The 23729-nt window shown below is 52.8% G+C and overlaps 1 protein-coding gene across 1 annotated transcript in view; it reads right to left on the minus strand.

The window, feature by feature from the left end:
- Positions 1-539: 539 nt before the first annotated feature.
- The window catches only part of DAB2IP (DAB2 interacting protein), a 120716-nt gene continuing 97526 nt past the window's right edge, over positions 540-23729 (minus strand). The window contains 11 exon segments of the mRNA XM_030961204.1: positions 540-847; positions 2301-2388; positions 2963-3165; positions 5993-6145; positions 8312-8538; positions 8541-9184; positions 10319-10497; positions 10657-10858; positions 12327-12563; positions 15527-15671; positions 17775-17919. Coding sequence (XP_030817064.1) covers positions 680-847; positions 2301-2388; positions 2963-3165; positions 5993-6145; positions 8312-8538; positions 8541-9184; positions 10319-10497; positions 10657-10858; positions 12327-12563; positions 15527-15671; positions 17775-17919 — 2391 coding nt within the window. The 3' untranslated portion in view covers positions 540-679.

Raw genomic sequence — 23729 nt, forward strand, 5'->3', positions numbered from 1 at the left:
CACCGAGGCTCCCCACACAGCACCCCTTTGGCCACCACACCGCCCTGACCTTCCATCTGCACTGTGCTCCCTGGATGGGTGGAGTTAATTAAACACTAATTAGCTGCATAAATGCCCTGTGGATGCTCTAAAAGTCAGCGGCCTCACAAAAGCCCCCAGGAAGGGTGCTGGGCTCGGCTGGGGTTCACTTTGGGAGGGCTGTGCTCCGGGGGGAGTCACAGGAGGAGCGGGCCAGGCTTTGCTGCCGTCCCTCGGACGCTACATCCAGCAGAACACTTGAACTGGACCTACTGGGCCCCTGCCTGCTGCAGGCTCTGCCCAGCTCCCTTTATTTCGCTTACTGCATGACAAGGACGTTACTCCTTGCTGGGAGGGGTGAGGCATATCCTTTGGGCAGTTTAGAAGGAAAAGGTTACTTTTGTTTGAACATTAAACACTGACTCAAATCCAACAGTGACAGCGATTCTCAAATATATGTTATTTCCTTATGCCACTCATCTCACACTCGACATTCCCGTCCCTCAAAGTGCTGGCAGGACATCTCCCAGCAGGGTCAGTCGGCGCCGTCCGCAGTAAGGAGCTGGTGCTCGGGGAGCAGCCGTTCTCTGAAGCCGCGGCTCACGCCTGCTGCGCACGGTCCCTCCGGCCAGGCCTCTCCTGCGGCAGCGCCCTCCGCGCGTTAACAATTACTGCTGTTTCTGAATTCTCCATTCTCTGTAATCTGCAATTTAGTTGGGTTTGTGGGGGAGATCCCATTACGTGTCTGCATGCTGTACCTCTCTTTCAGCTGAGTAAGGGCACTCATTAGCCGTGCGTTGGCAGCATCCAGGGAAGCAATGCGTTTCTCCTGCAAGCAAACGGCAGAGGGCACGGTCAGTGGAAAGGAACAAGCCCTGTCCCTCTGGGAGGCCAGCCCAAGACAGTGACCCCAAGGCCGTTTGGACCAGGACCTTTCTCTTTGGCATTCCTAGGTGGGGGCTTTTAAATGCTACACAGCACTTTTTGAAATCCGCAGGGCTACAAATATCTCCTGCCTGTGCAATGTGAGCCACATTTATTTCAGGATCCTGATGAAAATGGAGGTAACACAGTTGCTCTAATTATTTATACACTGTACTGTTTGTTCTAACTCAGCTGTTACAAAAGATGGTAGGATTCCATTTCTAAACCCAAACTCTCCCAAGATAGTTATTCCTGTCAGTATTTAATTAGTATAAATTAATAGTTTAAATGACTTGTAGCCTCCCAGGCTGTCTTTGATGGCAGCTCTCACTGATTACAACATTGTAAGGATGGGAGCAAGAGCTTCTTCCATGCTGCAGCCTGATTCTACCACTGCTGTTCTTTGTGACACTGAACAAATGTCATCTTCCTATGACTGCCACGAGCAGAGGAACAGAACCAGCTCAGGGACACAGCAGTTGCTTGTGTGTAACTCTGAAAGTGCAGCAATGAACATGTCCAACACATGTACAGCCCGAGGTGACCGAAAGAGAGCGTGCAGGGGCACGGTCAGAACCTCACATGTACCCCACGAGTGCAGGGGACAGGAGAAGGTCCCAGAGTTGCTGGGAGGCTGCAGGTACCACCACTGACACCTTAGGGACACTCAGGGTCTGCTCGGCTCTTCTAGAGTGTGGAACAGAGCAGGATGGATGATTTAGCAGCTTTGAACAAATTCCTCCCTAGAAAAACTGGGGTTTTTTTACAAAGTTACTACTGTCTCCTTTTTAATTAGTTATGCAGTGAATTAGTCCTGAGTAGTGATCAATAGGGTTGTTAAATGTAAGGCCAGAATACTATCACTTCTAAGCCACAAGCTGTAGGGAGGCCTGGTTGGTGAGGACATGGTGGTCTCTGTTAGACAACCTAAAAGATTATGGGCTGTATTTTTATATTCTCTTTTCCAAGCACAGTGTTTTGCATCCATCATGTGATGCTCCTCTTCCACTGTAACTGACTGCAGTAACTGAGCTTCCCAATCCTGCAAATCACAATCCAAAGGCTGAAAAAACATGTTGGCTTGGCTGTGGGCAGGCTGTGTGTTCCTTGTGTCCAGGTTCTGATGACCCAGGCATTACTGGGACACGAAGCACCAAGCAATGCTCTAGGGGATGTGATCCTTTCACTGACTAAGTTGTGGGCACGATCTCTCACCAGACTGCCACCCCACACCCTTTGTGCCACGCTCCACGGCTGCACACAGCTGTGACAGTCACTGTGTCCTGCTGCAGGGGGGGGACTGTGTGCTGGCAAACCCACCCTGCAAACTGCAGCAGCCTTTGGCACGGGGCACTCACCTGTGCATCAATAATCTTCTGCTTGGAATCCACAGCAGCCTGCATTTCAGCGTGGTCCTTCTTTAACTCCTCCTCAACTGACATCAGTCTGGGAGCCGAGCACACAAGAAAAAATAACATTGGCTGGGCTCTGCTAAACCCAGGTATTACACTCACACTCTGCCTCCTCTTACCCACAAACCAAGCTTTTTTTCTTGCCTCTTACTCTTCCCTGGAGCTCTTTCTAGCAGGGTGCCCCAAAGCTGAAGTGACAGCACAGCAAAGGCTGACCTAGTGGAGAGGGCTGACTGAAAGCTCTAAGTGGGCTTGGCTCAGGTAAAGGTGAAACCTGCTGCACTGAAACATCCCTGGACCAATGTAAACCACTTCCCACTGGGTGGGAGAAAGGGATTTAAAGGTTAAGGGATGGTGATGAGAACCATCCCATATGAACAGAACAAGCCTGCCAGAGCCTCCAAACTCTCCCCTCCTGAAGTTCTGCCCTTGTGCATAAGGAAAACATTGGGGTTTTCCTTGTCCCAGGTAACACTGAGGGGAAAACCCATATGTGAAACCTGCCTGCACCACCAAAGAATCCTGATTCTCCTGAGAAGGGGTGAGCTCTAATGCCAGCCAGGCTGCCCTGCCTTACTGCCATCCCCAGCACTCCCATCTCCCTGTACCTGCTGATGATGCCCTTCATCTGGATCTCCTTATCCTCCTGCTGCCTCCGGAGCCGCTCCTCGCTCTCCTCCAGCCTGGCCTGGTACTCCAGCACCAGCTTCTGCGTGGTCTCCTCCTGGCATTTGAAGCGAGTCTCATATTCCTCCAGCTTCTTGTTGGAGATGCGGAGCTTGTCCTGCAGCACCACCAGGTCCTGCTGGTACTGAGCGCACAGGGACAGACACAGGAGGAGAAAACACACGTGGCACGTTACCTCGTAGGGTTTGCCCTCGCCAGGCTTTCCCCCAAGCCCGCTCAGCCCCTCTCCTTGTATCAGACTATAGCTGCAAACCCGTATCAGACAACCCCGCTCGCCGACACCTCCTCTTCCGTCTCCTCCGCGGCGCCAGGGGCGATGCCGGGTCCGCGGGGCGGGCAGGTCGCTGGCACGTGCAGAGAGTGGGCTGTTAGCAGAGTCTGGCATTCCTCAGGGGAAATGCAGGTTAGAGCGGGCCTGGCAAAGGCGGCGGGCAGCTTCTCACACTGACAGCGCGGGGCTCGCACAGGCAGGGAGGCTGCAGCGTGGGATTTGGGGTTCACGCAGGAGCTCTTCAGTCTGCAGCAGTAAACGGGGGGGCTTTGGGCAGGCGGGGTGCCAGGCACGAGGGGCAGTGACAAATGCAGGACACTGCTGGGTCAGCACCCTTCACTGAGCTGAGGGCACCGTGCTGGCTGAGCAGGGCACAGAGCACTCCTGCCTTTAACTCAGATCTCAAATCAGGGTTCAGTCCAAGAAGAGCTGCTGCATGAAGCCAAGACCCCACAGTTGTACTGTTCATTTGGGTGAAGCTATAAATCAGCAGCAGAATTACATAAAGCAATTTAAAAAATTAAGAGCTTTTGAACTTGGTAAAACTGGGTTCAGCTATTGCGGCAGCACAGCATTCAGTAAACTTGCTTTGCTAAAGGAAAATCCAGTGAGTGTGTGCACAAGAAAACTGCTTTAATTTCAAAAAATTATATTTGGACATAGTCTTTTAAAAAAGCATGTCAACTGGAATAACTTTAGAATAATTAACATGCAGCTGATAATGTGGCAAGCTGCTTTTAAAGTCAGATACAGGAAAAAGGCTTCAATCTGAGTCATGAAGGCTGTTAAAGCTACAAGTGTTATTAATGAACTGAGAGAAGTACACTCTCTTGTGTCTTGACTTGGCCTTTCCCCTTTGGCCATCATACCTGGGTAAGCACTGCAATGATGGGTTGGGTCATGTCCCACGTCTGAGAGTCCTCCTGGACTCCAGAGCAGTCCCCCAGCCAGGCTGCTGCTGGGGACAGGCCAGCACTCCACTCAAAAATAACTGCAAATATTTTTGCAGCACTGCACTGCAAAAATAACTGCAGCTCCTAAGGACTGAAAACTTAGGAAGCTGATGGTTTCCTGAACTGCAAAAGTACTGGAGCGAGGCGGTTTTCCTTTAGCAAAGCTCTTACTGCAGCACAGGAACGGCACGGTTTTGCACATGGAACCTGAAGCAATGAGGGAACAAAGCTGCACAGTAGCACTAAAGTCAGACAGCAGGGAGTTGCTTGAACAGGAAAGATTAAATACCTACCCTAGCCTTAAAATAGGAGCAGCGTAAGTGAGCTCAGAGGAGAGCAGGAGAGGCCTCAGAGCCCGAAGGAGTCGCTCCTGTCTCCAGAACACTTGTCTCATTCTCAGTTACCATTCAGGTCTTTCACAGTAATGGGGAGAAAGGTTATGCTAATGGTGATCTTGAATGTCAGTGACTGATGGGACAGCAGAGTAAGGAAAGATGCTGCATGGCAATGAGACAGCCTGGGCCAGGGCTCCTGCTGGGCTTGGGGCAGGCACTGGGATGTTGCAGTGCCATCAGAGTTTGTAACCCCACCACTGTGCCCAGTCAGGATGGGCTGAACCCACAAAACTGCCCTGATCTTCTTGAGGTAGCTGGGAGCTGCTGCCTTGTACCTCCTGGCTCCTACTACACCTGCCCTGAGCATTTTCCTTGGGTTTAAGAAGTGACAGCCCCCAAATGACACAGCACAGCAGAATGAGCACAGGAAGGCTACTGGAACAAAGCCAGAGATGCGTCTGTGCTGGGAAACAGAACAGGGGCTGAGGGAAGGATGATGTCTGCAGTGCTGGTGTGATAGAAGAGAAGCACATTGAGGAAACATACCAAATGCTCAAGTGCCACAATCCTGGCAGAGCCAGGCTGCTGAGAAACAACCTTGCAGAAGCAGCAATCAGCAAAGATGGGATTTTCCCAGATTCTGACTGTCAGATCCTCATTTTTATCATTCTTTTTCATCCTAGCCAGGCCTGCTTTGTCCCTTCCCAGCTTCTCCCACCCCAGACTTGCCCAGGAAGGAGGGGAAGGGAGCAGCACCCCTCTGCTTCAGAGGCACAGGGCCTCTCTGGGCCCAGGGGCTGAGACTGAATAGTCTGCACATGGCTTCCTGGCAGACCCCTGACTGTGTGTGACACTGCCATAAGCTTGTGGAAGTGCCACAAAGTCAGCCCAGGCACCAGTGCTGTCTCTGAGACCAACATTTAGACTTAATTTTTAGGTCTGTGGACAGCTTTTTGACATGGAAGCTGCTTCCTGCTCCATGTCCCTGTTGTGAGGCAGGAGGCTGCCTGTGCCTTACTCCACCTCTGTTACAGGTGTGCTTAATCCCCTTCTTAAGCTTTCTTCCCAGCAGCTGGGTGAGTTGGAATGGGGAGAGTAAGAGGCACTGGCTGGCTACAGAGTTTGTTTCAGGGCAGCATCAGCACTTGATTCCTGGCTCCTGTCTTTCTTGCTTTCATGAGCAGGTGATTCCAGTCACTGAGTGTGTGAAAGCCTCCCAAACGTTCCCCACAAGTTCCCTGTGAGGGCAAGTAGGACAGGGAGCAACATGGCCCCTCTCTGCTGCACAGGGACCTGCACACAGCCCACCTTCTCCCCAGGGTGCTCAGGGGATAACATTCAAGGAAATCCTCTCTCTATTCAGAAACTTGTTTCAATCCAATCAGGTTTTACCTTTTCTGCTTGGCTGAGCTCGTCCTTATTCCTGAGCTTATCCCTGTGCTTGGAATCTGGGTCAATGCTTTCATCTTCTAAAAACTGCATGTTCATATTCAAAAGCCAAGCAGCAGTGCGGTCCAGGGCATTGGGGTTCACAGGAGAAGGGGCCTACAATGAAACAATGATACAACCATGACAAAAGAAAAACCTGTAACACAAATGGTCATGAAGCTGGAGAGAGAGAGTTTCCTTCCAAGCAGACCCTCTCCCATGCTGCTCAGACAGCAACGAGCCAGGCTGAGCTACCAGAGCAGCTGGGGCTGGAGCAGGAACAACTCCTGTTCTGCAGCTGGACATTATTTTGGGTCAAGCAGTGGAACCTGCTGGAAGTCATGGCCCCGGTGTCTGAGCAGATCCTGTCACGTCACAAGGACACAACCTGTGAAGGTGCTGAGCTGCAGGTGAGCAGAGTGACTAGATGTGGTTTTTTCACTCCAAGCAGAGTTCTCTCAAGTCTTCATGTTGTTATGAGCCATCTTTGCTTCCATGGATTCCAGAAAACAAGATCTGAAAACTGAAACTCTCCTTATGACTGTGCAGGTAACTTCTTGGAGAAGAAAAGTTTCTTTTCAGCCGAGGCTGCAGTAAGGATGCTGAAGAGGTCTAAATGCTCAGTATCACTTACTAGTGATGTTCCATGGTCAGTGAGCTACAGTCACATCTGCTGCTTTCAGTCCTGGCCTGGGCAGGGACTGCCAGTGGCACTGCCTAAATATTTTCCAACCACAATACAAGGAAGTCACTCTTCAGCTATTTCCTTTCCATCTTGCCTTGTTATAAGCTGCAGCAAACAGTGAGATGAACACATGGGATCTGTATGACTTGGTCATTCAAGTTAATGACTTGAGAATTCAAGTTAACAAATCAGAAACTTTCTCCTTCATTCCAGCCTCTGGATAGAGAAACCCAGTCACTGTCAGGCAGCAGAACAGGAGGTTCTGTGTCAGAAGGAGTGGGGACTGGTTCATTTCCTCATTGGGGTCAGGGGCTTTCCCATGCCATCTTCCAGTCTGGTCTTCCATCTTCAGTATTGTGAACTGGAAGCATCAGACTTGGCTCATGAGCATTGCTGGCTACAAATCCTCATGCTGCCAATATGCAAATAAAATGTGCAGAGTGAAGGTGGGAGAGGCATTCTGAGACTTCAGGTCTGAAGAGAAACTTCCGAGAGGACCGCAGGTGTGGGTGGAGGAATCTTCTGTGAAGAGAACCTGGCCAGAGCTTTCTGGTGGCCACCTGGAGAATCCTTGTCTTTCTGGAAGAAACTCTGCTACAACCAGGCCTCTGCTCCTTGCACAGCTCCGTGCCCTCTGTCCCTAATGAGCACTGATTGTGTTACACAAAGGCTGCAGCACAGCGCTGCTAATGCCAGCGCTTACGGATCGATACTGGAATCACAGAGCAGCCCTGGACGGGAGCACGAACAACCTTCTGTGGGCAGCACTGACCAGGCTCCACAGCTGCTGTGTGGGAGAGGCATGCACAGCAACGCTGAGGGCTGGAGAAGGGCCTGAGCTAAGTCAGGGTCTGGGTGCAGTGGACTCTTGCTGCTTGTCCAGTCTCCGTGTTTGCTTTTCTTTTACAACTCTTCTTTAGGCACAGAGCTCTTACTGTGATAATGTTCTGTAGGGCTGGTTTTGAAATGTAGAGTGAATAAATGAGCACTATAAAAACCATTTGTCCATGGCAGGACATCCAGAGGGCCTTAGGCCTGTGACCTACTGCCTTCCATTTTACCTCCAGGGACAGTGGGATGGAATTCTGTGCAGCCCAGCACATGGTCTGGGACTGGGACCACTGCAGAGCTCTGCACAGCAGGAATGTCACTCTAGGCTCCTTCCTCCCTGCTCCTATGGGAGGCTCTCGGTTACAGGAGATCAGGTCTGTTCCAAGCCTGGGGGATGGCGCGGGGTTGGCTATGGCATGGGATGAGAGCCTGGGCATGGACAGGCAAAGCAGTGACAAGATGGTAGTGCAGGACAGCGGCGTGGCTGCCACTGCCCTCGAGCCTGTGCCACCTACCACCATCACGCTCCAGTGTGCCATGTGCCGGAGGGACACCGGGAGTGGATGCTGCTCTGTGTTCCTGTCCCTGGAGGGCCTCTGCCTCGGGCCAGAGGTGCCAGAGCCGAGGTACATCCCCACATGTGATGCCACTGTGGGGTTGGCACTGATGTGGCAGCTCAGAGCCACATCCCCTCCCATGGCAGCAATCTCCACGGGCTAACCCCACCTGGCCCCTTCAGTGCCAGGGCCTGGACAGCCCGAACTCACCTGTTTGTGCATCGTGCGCTGCTTCATCTCGGGGCTGTCACCCTTGGAGGAGGAGGACTGCTGCCGGAGCCGCGCCCCGCTGCCGGGCCAGTCGGGCGATGAGGACATCATGCTGCCGCTGGAAGGTCGCTGGTACTGCACCGTGTTCAGCAGGGAGGGCGGCGTGCGGCCGCGGCTGACGGGCGGGGGTGGCGGGGGCGGCTGGTCGATGCGGCGCTGCGGCCCGCGCTGTTCTGCCGCGGCATCGTGGGCTGGCCGCCCTTCTCGGTCAGTGACAGCTGCCGCCGGGCCAGCTCCCCCGGCCGGCGCGAGAAGTCCTCGCCGGCGGCGGGGCCGGCGAAGCCGTGCTTGTTGGCCGTCAGCTCCTCGCTGTTGCTGTGGGAGCTGAGCGAGCTGTGGCACTCGGAGCCGGAGTCGCCCAGGCCGCGGGGGGACAGCGGCAGCCCGGCGGCCATCTGGTACACGGGGTTCTGGAAGGACAGCGGCGCCAGCAGCTGCGGCCGGCCGGGCGCGCTCTCGCCGCTCGGCGTGGTGGGGGTCTGGCCCACCCGGCGCACGGTGGCCATGCCCGTCACGCTGTTCTGCTGAGTCCGTGTGCTCCAAACGCCCTGCAACTGCCCCAGGGACGACTGACTGTCATTGAGCGAGTCGGCTGTGCCGGGCGCGTTGGCCCCGCTGTCCAAGAGCCGATTGTCCTGCAAGTCCACCATGGACAAACTCTTGCTGCCATTAGACATCTGCACGTCGGGCTCATTGGCCTCTGAGTAACTGGAACTTCGGGCAGGCGAGGGCTGGGCCCCAGCAGACCTTGTGACAAAAAACAAGTCCTTGTTTTCAGGGGTTGGAGATGGTAACCGTGTGAAATCTATCAGACTGCGGGGAAGTCAGTGCGTAAGAAGAGGAGAGGAAAACAAAACAAAAAAGAAGAGTTGTGAATGCTGCACCGGAGCAGGAAAACGAAATCACTCAGAAATCAGGGTGGCGCAGCTGTGTGGGACAGGGATGGGGACAGGGACAGGACCCAGCCCTGGCAGGAGCAGGGACAGGGTTGGCTCAGCCAGGGACAGCGTGAGGAGTGGGGAGGGTGCTGTGGAGCCCCAGGCTGGCCTGGGAACGGGCAGGTGAGGGCAGGTGAGTGAGGGCAGTGTGTGCACACAGGGCACGGCACTGTCACAAGGCTCAGGGACACACTCCTGGGCGCTGCTCTGCTCTGGGTCAGTGTGTGGCACCCTTCCTGCTTCCAAAGGCTGTCTCCATGCCAGTCCCATGTGCCTGCTCTGTACCTGGGCAGCAAGCTCCCGTGGGCACACTGGCAAGGAATTGGACAGCACAGAACACCGTGGGGACTGGATCCACACCAGGCCTCCCAGGTCAGTGAGTGCTCACACAGCAGAGCTAAAGCCTGGCAGCTGAAGGTTATCCCCCACTCCTGCTGCAATGCACATTCATGCAATATTGATTTCTTGGGGATAGGAAGAAAGAGCTTTGCAGTAGCTTCATGTGAATATTCTGCTGATCAAAGATGGTGCATTGTAAGCAAGTATTGGGGGGGAAGCATATTGTCAGAGATCCTCCATAGCACTGGATTTAAATAATTGCACCTCATGCTGGGAGGCACTAGAGATGAAAGCTCTGATTAGAGCAAGTCCAGTGCCATTGCTGCCTTTCATTCCTAATTAAACTGTTAAATATTATGCAGTTTCCACTTACAAACTATTTTACTAGCACAGTCTTTCCGTTTGTGTGGGCTCCATTTCATTTTCCACAAACAGAAATATTAGAGGTCTGCAAAAGCCTCATCCTCCCCATGAATGAAGCTCCTTACTTAATCAGGCCAAAAAGTATGTAGGTGACTGTGTCTGTGAATCACTGTTCAGCAGTGAACTACATCCAGCACCACTTCTGCAATGGGAGAGAGCGCGGTCAGTCGATCAGCTGCATCCTGTCCTGCCTGTCCCTGCCTGACTGTTCCGTGTGTCCCTGGGACAGGCCCCGCTGGTCTCTTACCCAGATAAGTCATTCTCTATGACCATTTTCTGCAGCCCTGCAGAGATGCTGTTGCCAGCACTGGGCGTGGAGGCGGCGTGCTCAGCCGTGACCGACACCTGCACGCAGGCCGGGTTACTGAGAGCGGCGTTGACGTCCCGCAGGATCCGGGGCAGAGGCCCCAGTTTGGTGGCAGTGCCCTGGGCAGAAAAGAGAGAACAATTACCACCACCATCTTGTGCTTTTTGCTAGAGAACTATGAGCTTTGCCAATTGCTGGAGAGTCTCTTCAGAGAATCACATGAACAACATTTTCTCCATTTCCCGCCCCCAAAGCTGTCCCTGCCATCCCCTGGATACCTGCTCCAGTTGGGAAATGACTTCCCAGAGTAGTGAGTGCAATGTGGACAGTTCCCGGCCCAGGTCAATGTAGCCCTCAAAGCCAGCTGTGTTTGAGATGGTTTCAGGATTGGAAATCTCCAGGAGAAATCTCTGCATGTTAGTCCATTCATGTTCCAGGAACTGATTCATAAAGGACATGTATTCCTCTTTGCTGCCAAACCTATTGAGAGAGCAACACAGATTTCAGCTAAATGAGGAAAAAAACTGCAGTCCATGGAAAGGGGAGGTACAACACAGCTAAGAACCTTCCTTTGACATCTCAACCCTTCCAAGCCTTTGGGATCCCTGGGCTGTGAGCAGGCAACTGGGACACCTCACTGACCGTGGAACCAAAATTAACCCCAGCCTGATCCAGCTAAGCCTTCATCAGTGTGGGATCTGCACATCAGGAACAAAGGTGAAAGCAGGAGAAACAAAGGAGTTCTTGGTAACCCAGTGTCTGACTGCTGGGTCAGGGCACAGCCTCCAGAAACAGGATCTGTCACTGGAAATCAAGATGCTGTCACAGCAATCACCCTCAGCTGACTGGAACCCAGTGACAGATGGGGGCAGGAATCCTGCACTCTCCAGCAATGCCAGCACAACTGCTCTGGCATCACCCTGGAGAGCCCCCCCTGCAGCTGGGCCAGCCCCATTGTCCCCTCAGGCTTCCTGCCACCTCCTTCTGCCCTCCAAGCTCTTCACCCTCAGTATTTTGTCTGATTTAGAGCAGAACAGAGAGGGCCTCGTGGTTGGACTGTCCGAGCAGCAGCTGGTGCTGTGCCAGCGGTTCCATGGGACAGGCTTGGCCCAGTGCCATGCACAGGACAGCTTGGCTTGATCACTTCAGCTTGACTAATGTCAGCTTTAGTTAAAGAGCCTTTCCTGCAAAGTGCTGGAAATATGAAAACCCTTTAGTTAGGGATTGGTCAGGAGTACAGAGAATTTCTGTCATCTAGTGTAACACACTTGTACATCTCCTGCTGGTGTCCACAGGCGCGTCTGTGCATTGCTGACTTTGAGTGTGAGCACTAAGCCAGTTTCCAGATCTAAGAAGCTTTAGATAGAAACTGTCCATTCATGTTTCAGAAAGCTCATCATTTTGTTATCAGAGCTCAGGATAAGTAGCTCAGAGCTACAGCCAGTGGAAAGATTTTCAGAAATCTCTTGCTTTGTTTCCATCAAACCAATGGGCTTAGTTAGAAATTGATGGTGTCTCTGTTCTCAGGCCTTCCCAGTTCAATCAGCTGCATTTTAATAGCAGGGAAGGTCCCAGAGCTCAAAAGAGGGATGGAACAGTTCCTGAGCTGAGCACATCACTGCGGCTGATCAGGTTCTGGTCCTGCATCTGCAGGACACCACAGGACAAAGGCCCCACTGCCACCCCACTGCTTGTCCATGTGGTCAAAACAGCCTGTTTTCCTGCTCATAAAACATGTCCTGTTTTGGAAACTTGAATGATCTCCCTGACCTGACAGTGAGGGAACAAGTCCCAGAGAGATGTGGGGAAAAAGCCAACAGGAAGCAAACAGGCCCTTTCCAGCAAGGAAAGGAGTGGCCAAGTGTGGGACTCTGTGCTGGCGCTGTGGCCCTGCCCACGCAGCCGGAGGTTCTGTGCCCTCCCCAGCCCTGCCCACAGCCTGGCTTACTTGGCAAAGTTGGCGAGGTTCTGGGTGACCTTGGCGATGAGGGTCAAAGTGCGCGCGGTGCGGTCGTCGGGGTACTCCTGGAGCAGGCTGAACAGGGACGGGGACATGATGGCCGGGCACAGGAAGCGCAGGAACAGGGAGGCGCTGATCAGCCGCTCGCTGATGTCGGGGCGGCCTCGGTTGCTGCACTCCTGTCTCCACGAGGCAAAAACTTCTTTGAGCTCTCTTGGGAAGACACTGAAATGACATAAGGACAGGCAGTGTCTGTCAGGGTTGGAGTGTCAGGAGTCTCAAACCACCTAGGGGAAAAAGCAAAGCTGCTTTATAAAGTTGTGAGAGAAGCAGCTTCTATTGGACCTTACGCTGGATGCCAAGATCCCAGAAAACTGGGGACACTGGGATATGAAACAAACTGTGCACAGAAGCTCTTCAGGACTCAGTGGCTGTGCCATGGGGTACTCTGAGCTTGAGGAAGCTTAGCCAGCAGGAAGAGCATCTCCTGAAGAATCACCAGCAGCTCTGGAATCTCTGGCACAGCTGGAGCTTGCAGGGGGAGCTGTGGAAACTGTAATACTCCTGTTCAAGCACCTGGATCAAATCCCACTGTGCCTAGTACAAACACAGAGCCCCACCGGAGTTACTCCAGCCTTGTAGCTGCACAGACCTCAGCCTGCCTTTCCCGGATGCCAGAATTCCCTGGGGGCCAGCAGACGCTCACTGCAGCAGCCCTTATCTCTGGAGAGCTGCTGCCTGTTCCCGCTCGGCCCTCCCCAGCTCCCACCTTATCCTGTTCCCAGCATGTGTTATTTATTCAGCTGGAGACTCCCACCCGGAAGCAGGCTGGCACTGGGCTGGCCACTGGTCCCAGTGTCCCTGGCACACAGATCCCAGCGCCCTGGCCAGGAACCACTGTCCTTGTGTCACACCCAGAGCTGCTCCTTGACAGTGGGGGTACCACAGCAACTGAGTGGGGTCGGGCTCCATTCCAGGCCATCTGACCTTGTGACACAGCGATGACATTCCATGGAAGCGCCTGGAAAATGCTGCCATCCTGTTCAGCTTCTGCTCTGTGCTACCTTCACACTTTCACCCCCGTAAGCTTTTTTACCCTGAGCTCTACAAATAACATTAGCCAATGTCTTTGGCTGGATAAATTCTCCTCTGTCTTTCGCCTGATCCACACAATTGGACAAAACCCTTTCACTTCATGGTATTTGCCCAGAAACAGGAGAATCCTTTAAGCAATTTGAGGCTTGAATGATCAGGACAGGTTGTGCAGTGACTGGAGAGCAACCCCTGAAATGCAGCACCCGCATGTTCCTATCACAGGCTGGAGCCCTGGAAGTTTAATTGTGTCACAGCGGATGGAATCCGGATCGTTGGCTTTATGTGACAAATGGGCCCGTAATTCATTACCCAACTTCCCAGTGACGAGCTTCCACATGCTGAAATTCTGCTTACACTGAAACTTTCCAGATGTCCAAATTATGTCATAATTATAACAATTTTCAGTTATTGTGAACCTCTTTCCTCTCCCTGACTCTCTGCACAGATGAGCACACCCTCTCCAGTGCTCTATTTAAAGCGGGATCGTTGGCTCTTGGGATACCTTGGCCAATCCCAACACTCATCAGCCCAATTAATCCCCAAGAACTGCTGAGCTCAAAGGACTCAGGGGGAACCACTCAGAGCAGCAGCTCAGCTGCTCCAGCCTTCCTTGGAAAGGCAGGATGAGAGGAGCAAACTTCCCGTGCATTCCTGACTTTCCCTGGGTCACTTTTCAAGCCTATTTTTAGAGTGACCTTTGAGTGCTGCTTTGGATATTTTTAGGAAGACATTAATTCAAACCATTATGATCCACTGCTGACTAGAAGTGGTGAATCCCTCCTGGGAGGGCAGGTAAACGCCATTCCTGAGCCAGAGTTATTAGTTGGCCAAGGATAAGGAATAGGATGCCTGTAAAAAACCTGCCCTTTGTGTACCTGTGGTAGATAATGGCAGCCTTAGCAAGCCTCTTGCTCCTTGCTCTCCCCCTGAGCAGGATCAGTTCCCTTCCTGGCTTCCAGGGGGGCACACTCAGTATCTTGGGAGATTATTTATAATAAGTTTTCTGACCTCAACACAACGGCTAGGAGAGGAGAGAAAACAAGAAATCCTTGTTATCAAAGACCTCCTTCCTCCAATATTATCCCTTGTTGACGCCTTGCCACAACAGTGTTGCTACTAAATACATTAATAAAAACTAAGCCCAGATTTTAAGCAGAAAGGCTGGAAATCCAGCAGTGAGACAAAAATGCTCCTTCTCTCATGATAAGGACCAAAAACTCTGGGTATGCTAGCAAAAAGCAGAAAGAAAATAGTTCTATTTCTCCAAGTAAAGAGAGTCCCAAGTCCATCTTTTTCCCCTTTGAGGTCACCTCTGCAGGCAGCAGCTGTCACAGACCCAGGGACTCTTGGCTCCCAGCACAGCTGTGCCCAACAGCCACCTCCTCAGCAGGATCCAGTGCCTCACACCAGCCCATGTGGGATATTCGGGCCTGTCCCAACCAGTTGCAAGAACCTTCACCCTGAGAACAAACAACTGGGAAATGCCTCCAGCTGCATACCAGGCCTTGGGCCAAGGAGGCAAAGGGCTCCCATCACCCAGCAACCGCCCAGGGCTGGGAGAGACAGGGGTTAACCCAGAGGAATGTGGGACGCTGAGCCAAGCAGGGAGAACAGCATCCTCCTCCCAGCTCCAGCACTATGCAACCAGAGAACATCTGCCCAAGCAAAAGCTGGGGCAGCTCCTCACAGGTGCCACAGCCCCTGCCTGCTGCAGGATTTCCGAGCTTTGCTGGATGCTCCCGGAGGTGTAGATCTGTCAGTCCCCTCCAGATTGACTTGTTCCATGGGTGGAAGATCCAGGACATGCATCTCTGCCTTTTATTCCAGAATTTCATACACATTTGGCATCAAGTACCTCTGAATCAATCCCACTTGGTGTTCCTTGCCTCCACTGCCCTGTGCCTGTGCCCCAGTGACCCTGGCACCTCTGAAAACAAGGGTGCCAGAGAATCTGGGAGGGTGCCACATCCCCAGAGCAGATACTCCAAACTCTGGCAGCTCCCCCTCCACAGCTCTGCCAGAGCCATGGACAGGTCCCAGCTCTTGCAGACACAGCACTCCAGAGGAGGGAGTGCCACTCCCGGGATACCCACCAGTAGGAGTTGATGATCTTGCAGAAGGCCAACTCACAGCACATCTTCAGGTTGCCCTGATGTTCGGGGAGGTCCGAAGATGAACATTTGCTGGGATCCACCTCACAATTTTCATCTGATTCATACAGTGCCTTGATGAACTCCCCTGTAAAACAGAGTTGGTGATGGGTTTGGAGACATGAGAAGTGCAGCCTTCAAGCAGCTCCATTCCTAAGTGCCTGAGCAGGCCCTGGCACCCCATCACACTGGGGGAAGACAAGAGGGATACAAGAGCACGTGGTGGCCCCTGGGGCAGCTCTCTGGCTCTCCATGTCTCCACGAGGACCCAGGAGAGCCCAGCAGCTCCTTGGGAGCTCATACCCAGCACAGCTCACCCAGCACATCCCATCCCTGTTCCCAGCTGGCAGAGCTGTCCCTGTGGCTCTGGGATATTACATCAGGGCTGCACTGCCCAGCACCTGCCTGAGCCCCTTGCACCAGCTCCAGAGATGCTCCCTCGGGCTAATCCAGGAGGAAGGATGCTGGCAGGCCCTGTAATTATTGGTAGCACAGCCTGCTACTGCAGCCTGTGCCCTGGTGCTGACAAACCACTGTGATTCACAGGAGAAATAGGTAATTAAAGGAAAGAAACAAATTACTTGGCTTATTTTGAGCTGAACATCACATAAAATGAAATTAAAATATTTCCTTGAATGTTCCTGTGCTCCTCTGCTGCCTGGCTGCTCCTCCTCACCTTTGCAGAGGCTGACACTGAGCTGCTCCACCAGCTTCTGCTCTTGTGCCACCTTTCACCCCAAGGTACCTGGGCACAGCCCCTGCACTCAGGGCTGGGGGCTCAGTCCTTCATCCCAGCAGTGACTGGGGAGATTGGGGACAGGGTGACAGGGATGAGGAGGCAGCATTTAGCTTGGGTGACATTCTGGGAGAATGGTTTGCTTTGGTTTTCTTCTAATTCCCAACTGTCTTGGATTTTCCCATTCTGTTTTTTCCCCACTCCAATCTGCATTCCTTCCCTATTGCCAAAACAAATTTTAATTACACACTGGAGAGCCTCTCCAGAGTATTTTCAGCTCTGCCAGGGAGCTCTGGAGCTGCTCTGCTCGCCTGCAGGTGATGCCTGCTGTTCTTCCCTAGCCCCATCACCCACTCTATGGTTCCAAGGACAGTGCCACGCTGCCCTGGGGCACCTTGTGACATGCAGGTGATTCATCTCCCTGGGAGAAGGTCACTCAGAACCTGCACCCCACAGTGAGCAGGAACCCCAGGCTCCTCCTGCATGAGATGGAACTGGCCTGGCAGCACTGAGCCCCCAAAAGGGAAGTATTTCAAAATTCTCTGATATCATTAATCTCCTGGCTTTTGAGAATTTTTATGAGTAATCTACTTACAGACTTGCCTTCAACCAGAAAGCATTACAAGGCAGAAATAAGTAATATTTCTTTTGCTATTCTTGTGGGCTCTCTGCCTGAATTTGCTCAATTATTTCCCTTTCCTCAAGGTTTTCATTATTATTATTATTCTCTCAATAAAGTATTTATGCTTCTCTGCTCCTTGCTAAAATTATACAAATCCACTAGCAGGAACCCAACATGCTGAAAAATTAACACCTCAATAGAGACTCTGCTCATCCTGCCCTGGGATGTGGATCCAATGGAAGCTCACAGAGCTTCCAAGGCAGCCTCTCCCCATCCTCGTGCTGTGTTCCCTGCATGCAGCAATTCCTTCCTGACCTGCCCAGAAGCAGAAGCTTCTAATTATTTTCATTTGCATCAAGAGAAGTATTTTTGGAGCCATAAACAGAGCCAGCACTTGGAAAAAAAAACCACCAGGAGGGTTCCCAGTGCTGGATGCTCCGGGAGGCATCACTGCGACTGGGGAGATCTCATCTGACTCAGGAGCGCTGCAGGAGCCGGGCACGTCTCTGGTGGGGCTGCAGGGGGGGAGATTCAATCAGCCCCTGACAGCCAGGGCTGAGACAGGAGCCTGGCAGGCAGCAGAATCCCTTCCAACATCCACTGCTGATCTGCTCTGAAAGCAGATGAAGGTGCCAGCTCTGCAGTCACCTTCACCTGGCACAGGGAGCTGCCCACTGCGGCCACGGCCGTGTCCAGGCTTGGACCTGCTGCCAGGGAAACCCTCCAGCAGGAAAATGCTGAGGGCTCTGATGGCCATCAGGGCTCAGCTGACATCCCCACCATGCAGCCTGGAGAACTCCTCTGGGCAAGACCTGCCAATGCTCTGTACGTACCTAAGGCATCTTGTAAGTATTTCTGCCCCACCAGCTTCAGGTATTCTTCGATTGCTTTGGTGGCCAGTGTGTTCTCCCTGAAAATGAGATGCTCATTCTCACCACAGCGATCAACTTCAGACATCATCAGGTCAGTCAAGAAATCCTGGAAAGCAAAGCCCATGGTGGGTCACCACGCACTGACATTGGTTCCACAGAGCTGCAGCTCCCCAGCCCCGAGAGGTCCCACCTTTGTGAGCCACCCGAGGGACTGGAGGTGCTGCAGGTCATCCTGTGTGCACACTGCCTCACCACCTGCCCAAACTTCCTCAGAAACAAGGAGAAATAAATCTCTGGAGAGCCTCAACTCTTGCAACCCAACAATTACTCATCCCAGACCTGCAACTGCCTCTCCATCAGTGCTGCTCTTTGGCTGCTCTCGTGTCAGCCTCACATTCTGTGGGCAGAATCTTTTCTCCCCTGTTAAATATGGCTGTGTTTGGTGTCCAACTGCACTGGCTGCAAACCAGGGCCATGCTCCAATGTTGTGAGTTGTGCCCAGTTAATGGCTGAGACACAAGCCTTAGATATGCACTGAGATACTCAAATTTCCAATTTCCTCCCTATTCATGGAGATAAACAGCATTGACAGTGCCCATTTTGGACACGTTCTTGTTCTGGTGTGCACACGACCAAATCCATGGGATGTGATAATCCCCTGTGCTGCAGAGCAATGGAAGGGGTGAGCAGGAGCAGTCCCTGACAGCTGCCCCTGCATCAGTCTGGCCTCAACTGCAAATTCCAGAGGAAAAACAGCATTTTAGAGTGAGCTCCAGATCTGCTTCAGCCACAGCACTCACTGAGCAGGGGGTCAGGAGCTCCTGGGCACGCACTGATCCGAGTGTGCTGCAGCCAGGCCTGATCCAGGAGGAATGCCAGGCACCTGCTAATGCTGATACATGTTCTCTGCACTGCTCATGGACAGAGCAGCTCTGCCCAGCTCCTCCTCCTCATTGCACCAGGTGCTGAGGTGTCACCACTCACCTGAGTGACAGTGGACAGAGGCCACTGGCACTGGCAAATCCCCGCATTAACCCTCTGACTGCCTCCCATGTAGGAGACAGAGAAATGATCACACACACATTCATTCACCTCCACAACCAAGGGCACCTTCTTAAACTCCTTCCCATTAAAACAACATCATCTGCTCAGTAATAACCTTCCCTAAGAAATTCTTCATTTCCCCTGAGGGTCACAGCTCGTTCCTGGCAGGGGCAGCAGGAGCACCCCAGGCTGCCACACAGTGTCCCAGGTCCTGTCCCTGATGTCCCCAAGCACAGCAGAGCTGCTGTGGTGCAGCCTGTGCAACCCACACTGGGGAGAGGGGACATCAGGTCGTACTCCCTGCCAGTGGCTGGGTGGGAGCTTTGCACCAGATGCAACTCGCTCTGTTTCATTTTTAACACGGACATCTCTGCATTGAAAGTTTAATCAAGCCTCAACAAACAGCTTTCCCTGAACCCAGGAGGCCCAAATAAGTTAATCCACAGACCCTCCATCACTGTGCTCCTGTCCCAGGCAAAGGCAAACCCTGGGGCAGGCAGGTACATCCCTGTGTAAGAGCACAGAGGAGGGGATGAGACATCTCTGCAGTACCCAAGGATCCACTGCTCCCACCTTCCACAACACTCTGACTGGGACCAACACACTGCCTTGACCTTCCCCAAGACCCTCCAGAAAAGCCAGAGGAGGAGCTTTGGGATTAAAAAAAACCACTTCCATTATTTCTTTAGCCAGAAGATGCCCTTCCTCAAATCCTGCTACGTCTGCAGTGCTCTGGCAGCTGCAGAGGCAAAAATCCCTCCTGGAAGCAAAGCACGTGCCTCCCTCTGCTATTTTCTCTCATTTTGCCCTTTTTATCAGCCAAGCTGGAATGAAACTTTAAACCCTGCTCAAATCCCGTTAGCTGCTATCTGGGTAACTCTATCACCTTTATCTTCCCGGGGCTCTCCCAGGGTACGTTTCAATTCCAAGCCACCGCTCAGGCTGACACAAGGTGCTGATTCTTAATTAGCAGCCGCTGACCTTGGCTTTGCTTGATTCTCTTTCCTGTCACTTTCCCAACATACTAATTATCTCAGGAACACTGAGTTTTACAGCGTCTCTTAGCCAAGTGTTTGCTTTTCCCCTCTTGTCAGCTGAGCACTGGCTGCTGAGTCCTGCAAACCCAGGGCCAAGTGGGAGCCAGAGTTAATGTGAATTTGGGTGACTTGGGCTGATCTACAGAATTCACTAGAATATAAAACGAGGCAAGATTCCATGGCAGGACTCAACACAAAGCCAGAAAAGATCCCCTGGAAATCTCTGCTGCTGTTACTATTCCCTATGGAGCATCTGCAGCTCAGCAGCTGGGAAAAGGACCCCTTGTCTCCCAAGTGGAAAGGAAAGCTGCTGAAGTGCCAGAGAATACCATTATGGCGCAGCACCTAAAGCTGAGCAGTAACACTGCAGAATCTGGCCTCCCAACTGAGCAGGGAAGGAGGGGGGAGCCAGGACACTCAGCAGCATCCCAGGGGTCAGGATCCTCCCTGTCCCTGCAGGTCTGGGCTGCAGAGCCGTCCAGCCAGGCTGTAGGAGCTGCCCTGGGATGTGTCGGGGGTCACAGTTCCCCCAGGCAGCATCCCTGGGTGAGCTCCTGGGCAGCTCCATGAGCCCTGGGAAGGGTCACTTCCCATGCATCCTGCCATCCCTGGCCCTGCCACTGGCCAGACCTTCACTTCTTCCCTCCACAGAAAAGCCACATCAGCTCTGGATCGCACTTCTGCTATCTCTGCCCTAAGTACTCCAGCAGCCAGCACTCAGAAGACACAAATGGAATGCAAATACTTGTGGAATCCCTCCGGGGGCCTCACTCACCCACATACAAGGTCCTGAATAAAATGCAATAACTAAAGCCAATAAAACTCCCTGTTTCTGAGCAGCAGAGATCAGCAGGGGGTTGTTTTCAGTTAGGGCCCCTGGCAATGGAAGAAAATAAGATGCTTTATTTCATTACATCAGAGTCGAGAGGGGAAGGAAGAGGTCTACAGTCAAAATTAAGGGCTCTGGCAGTGTTCTTCAGGCTTGTTCCCATGTTTATTTTAAGGCTTTTTGCTTCAGACTGGACGGATCTGAACCTGTGCGACCCCAGTCACTGCATATATGCTGATAAAGAAGAGCAATTCATAAGTAAATAAATTCAGAGCATGACAGCACAAGGCTGCACTGGTCTCCACTTTGCACATAAACCAGCCTGTGCTATTCCAAGGCAGCTCCTCCCTGGCAGGGCTGTGGTGGGAGCAGGAGCACTGCCAAGGGAGCCAACAAGCAACACAAGTCTTATAGGACGTGTCCTGTCCAAATCCAGGAAGGATTCTGCACTTTGCCAGCCCAGGAAGGTCCTCCCAGCCCAGCCTCTCTGGGATGTGTCCAGAGCTGGAGCACGTGGGGTGCCAGGGGGCTGAGGAGCCCCAGGGCCCTGCACTGCCCGTGGTGCTCACACACCCTCTGGGATGGAGCTGATCACTCCTGCTATTGTAACTGACTGATGGGCAGATTGACTTGGAAATAACAGGGTTCTCCAAATCACAAGCCTGATTAATAGGATTGACTTAACCTTAAGAGGATTGAATTGATAAAGGTAATAAGATTATTGCTTATTTCAAAGACTAGCTCAGAGTCCAGCTGGGCCCTCATGCAAAGGTGAAAACCACCAGTGGCCGGTAGGGCTGTAGGTTTCAGGTGCAGGAGCACTGGGACACACCCACGGGGGAGGGAACTGCGGCACAGGAGGCTGAGGAGGAGGGAAAGGAGAGCGGCAGAGGGGCAGCAGCTGGGTCCTGGACAGATGCTGTCAAACCAAGGACCCCAACCCCAAGTTCTCAACTCTTCCATCACACAGCTCCTCTGAGGATCTGCTCCAGACACTTCTCTGCCAGGAAAAAGAGCGATGTTCCCTCCTTCGAACCCTGGAACTCATCCCATGGCACTTTTGGCCTTTTCTAATTCTCCTTGGGAAAAGGTGAATGGCAGTGTGAGGGTTAACTCACAGCAATCTGTGTCCATCACCTTGCTCAGGGAAATAAGCACACCTGAGGGATACAACACTGACACACCCAGTAACCTCTCATGTCCCTGCCTGAGCCCTGTGGGGAGTCTGCAGGTCCCAGAGCCCTGACCCGGCCCTGGCTCTGCCCCTGGAACGTGGGGTTCCAGCAGATCCCCACGTGGGGAGCAGCTACATCTGCTCAGCTGAGGCACATCCTCACAGCACAAACAAACAGGGACACATGTTTATTCCTCACTCCATTCCCAGCACCATAAATATTTATTTCCAGTGAGCAGCTGGTTAGTTAGAGCTTTGTCTAATGCTGGGTTTCATCTACCAGTGCTCTGGACAACAGAAGTTTTTTGTATATTTATGGTCATGAACTGAGCTCTGGGAGCTCTAAGACAGCCCTGAAACAAATCTAAGCATGGGAAATATTCTGGAAGCATCAAAAGTCCTTTGGGAAGGATGCAGCCACCTACCCACAACCACATCACAGGGGCCACATCAAGCTCTGTAAGGCAGAACTGAGCACTCCTGGTAACTCCAACCCTGGCAGCAGAACTGCTTTAAGTCTTTGTGTCTTTCGTCTGAGAGCTGTAAAACATGTGAGTATCACTGGGCATCTCCTCATCCTTGCAGGGAACAAACACTGCATCAGTGCTCTCACTAGGAAGGTGAAAACAGGTAACAAATTAAGGACTGAGCTGGGAGGCCACATCTCCTTCAGCCACCAAATATCCCTCTTTCATATCCCTCTTGTAGCCTTTCTTGCCATAAGAGACAGGGGACATCTGTGTATGCCAAGAGCTGATGGATGTCTGTCAGATTTTCCAGCGGGCTGGGCCAGCTCCCTCCCCCCTGAGTGGCTGCCCTCAGAACCTTATCAGAACCTTATCAAACCCTCTTCCCCCCCCCTCCACCCACTGCCCTGGCAGCGGCTCAGGGCTTTCCAGGCTGCCCCGTGCACACCAACCCAGCACTGCAGGGATGAAGTTCTTCCCTTTTCCACAGAGAGATCAAGGGAAGCACGGACTTTGACTCCAGAGGGGACTCTCCTTTCATGCTCCACTTTTTAACCTACTCTGATACAGCTACAGCCCAGCAAGAAGCAGAGATTTAGGGAAAAAAAATTCAAGCTACAGCCCTTGTCCCTCTTCCACCTGCAGCCCCAGGTGTTCCTGCCCCCCTGGCAGGAGAGACGCTGGGTTCAGCAGCTCCAGGTAACCACACCTGGCTGGCAGGGTGTCCCTCGGTGGCTGTGGGTAGGGATGGCCCTGCCTCCCCAGGGACACCGGCGGCTGGGACCTGGCTGTGTCTGGCACGTGGCACCATCACTCCTCTCCCGTGGCACCTCTCCTGCCCCAGCTCCGGGCACACACACGGCCCCATCCCGGCCTCATTAAGGGATTACCCCCTATTTACAGCAAATCGCTGCAGGAAAACACGGCCCGAAAGAGCCCAACAGCAATTAGCTGCTAACGAGTCTTCCAAGATAATCTACTGGACACTTGTGTCACAGCTCGTAATTGCTGCTTCAGCCCAGCTACAGCAGCCAAGAGCCACAAAACCCCTTTATCAGAGAAATCAATCAGTGGCTGCCGATGGCCACGGCCGCAGGGCAGGGGGGGTTTTGAAGGGCTCACTGGGAAGGCTCCCGGTGATGCACGAGGATGAGGAACCCACCTCTAGCCCAGGCAAGCTTCTGAGAGTCACCAGGGGACAGAGGCCTGGAGAAGGGGGGTCCCTGCCCTGCTGTGCCTCACTCAGGGGTCAGGGTGCTGGGGCAGCCAGGGGAGCTCTCCTGAGGGGTACTGGGGTGCACTCACATCCCCCAGGCAGGGCTTTCTTCTCTCATTCATTATTTCTCTACCTTTCTGCTGCTTTCC

This window comes from Camarhynchus parvulus, chromosome 17 (assembly GCF_901933205.1).
Source record: "Camarhynchus parvulus chromosome 17, STF_HiC, whole genome shotgun sequence".
NCBI lineage: Eukaryota > Metazoa > Chordata > Aves > Passeriformes > Thraupidae > Camarhynchus > Camarhynchus parvulus.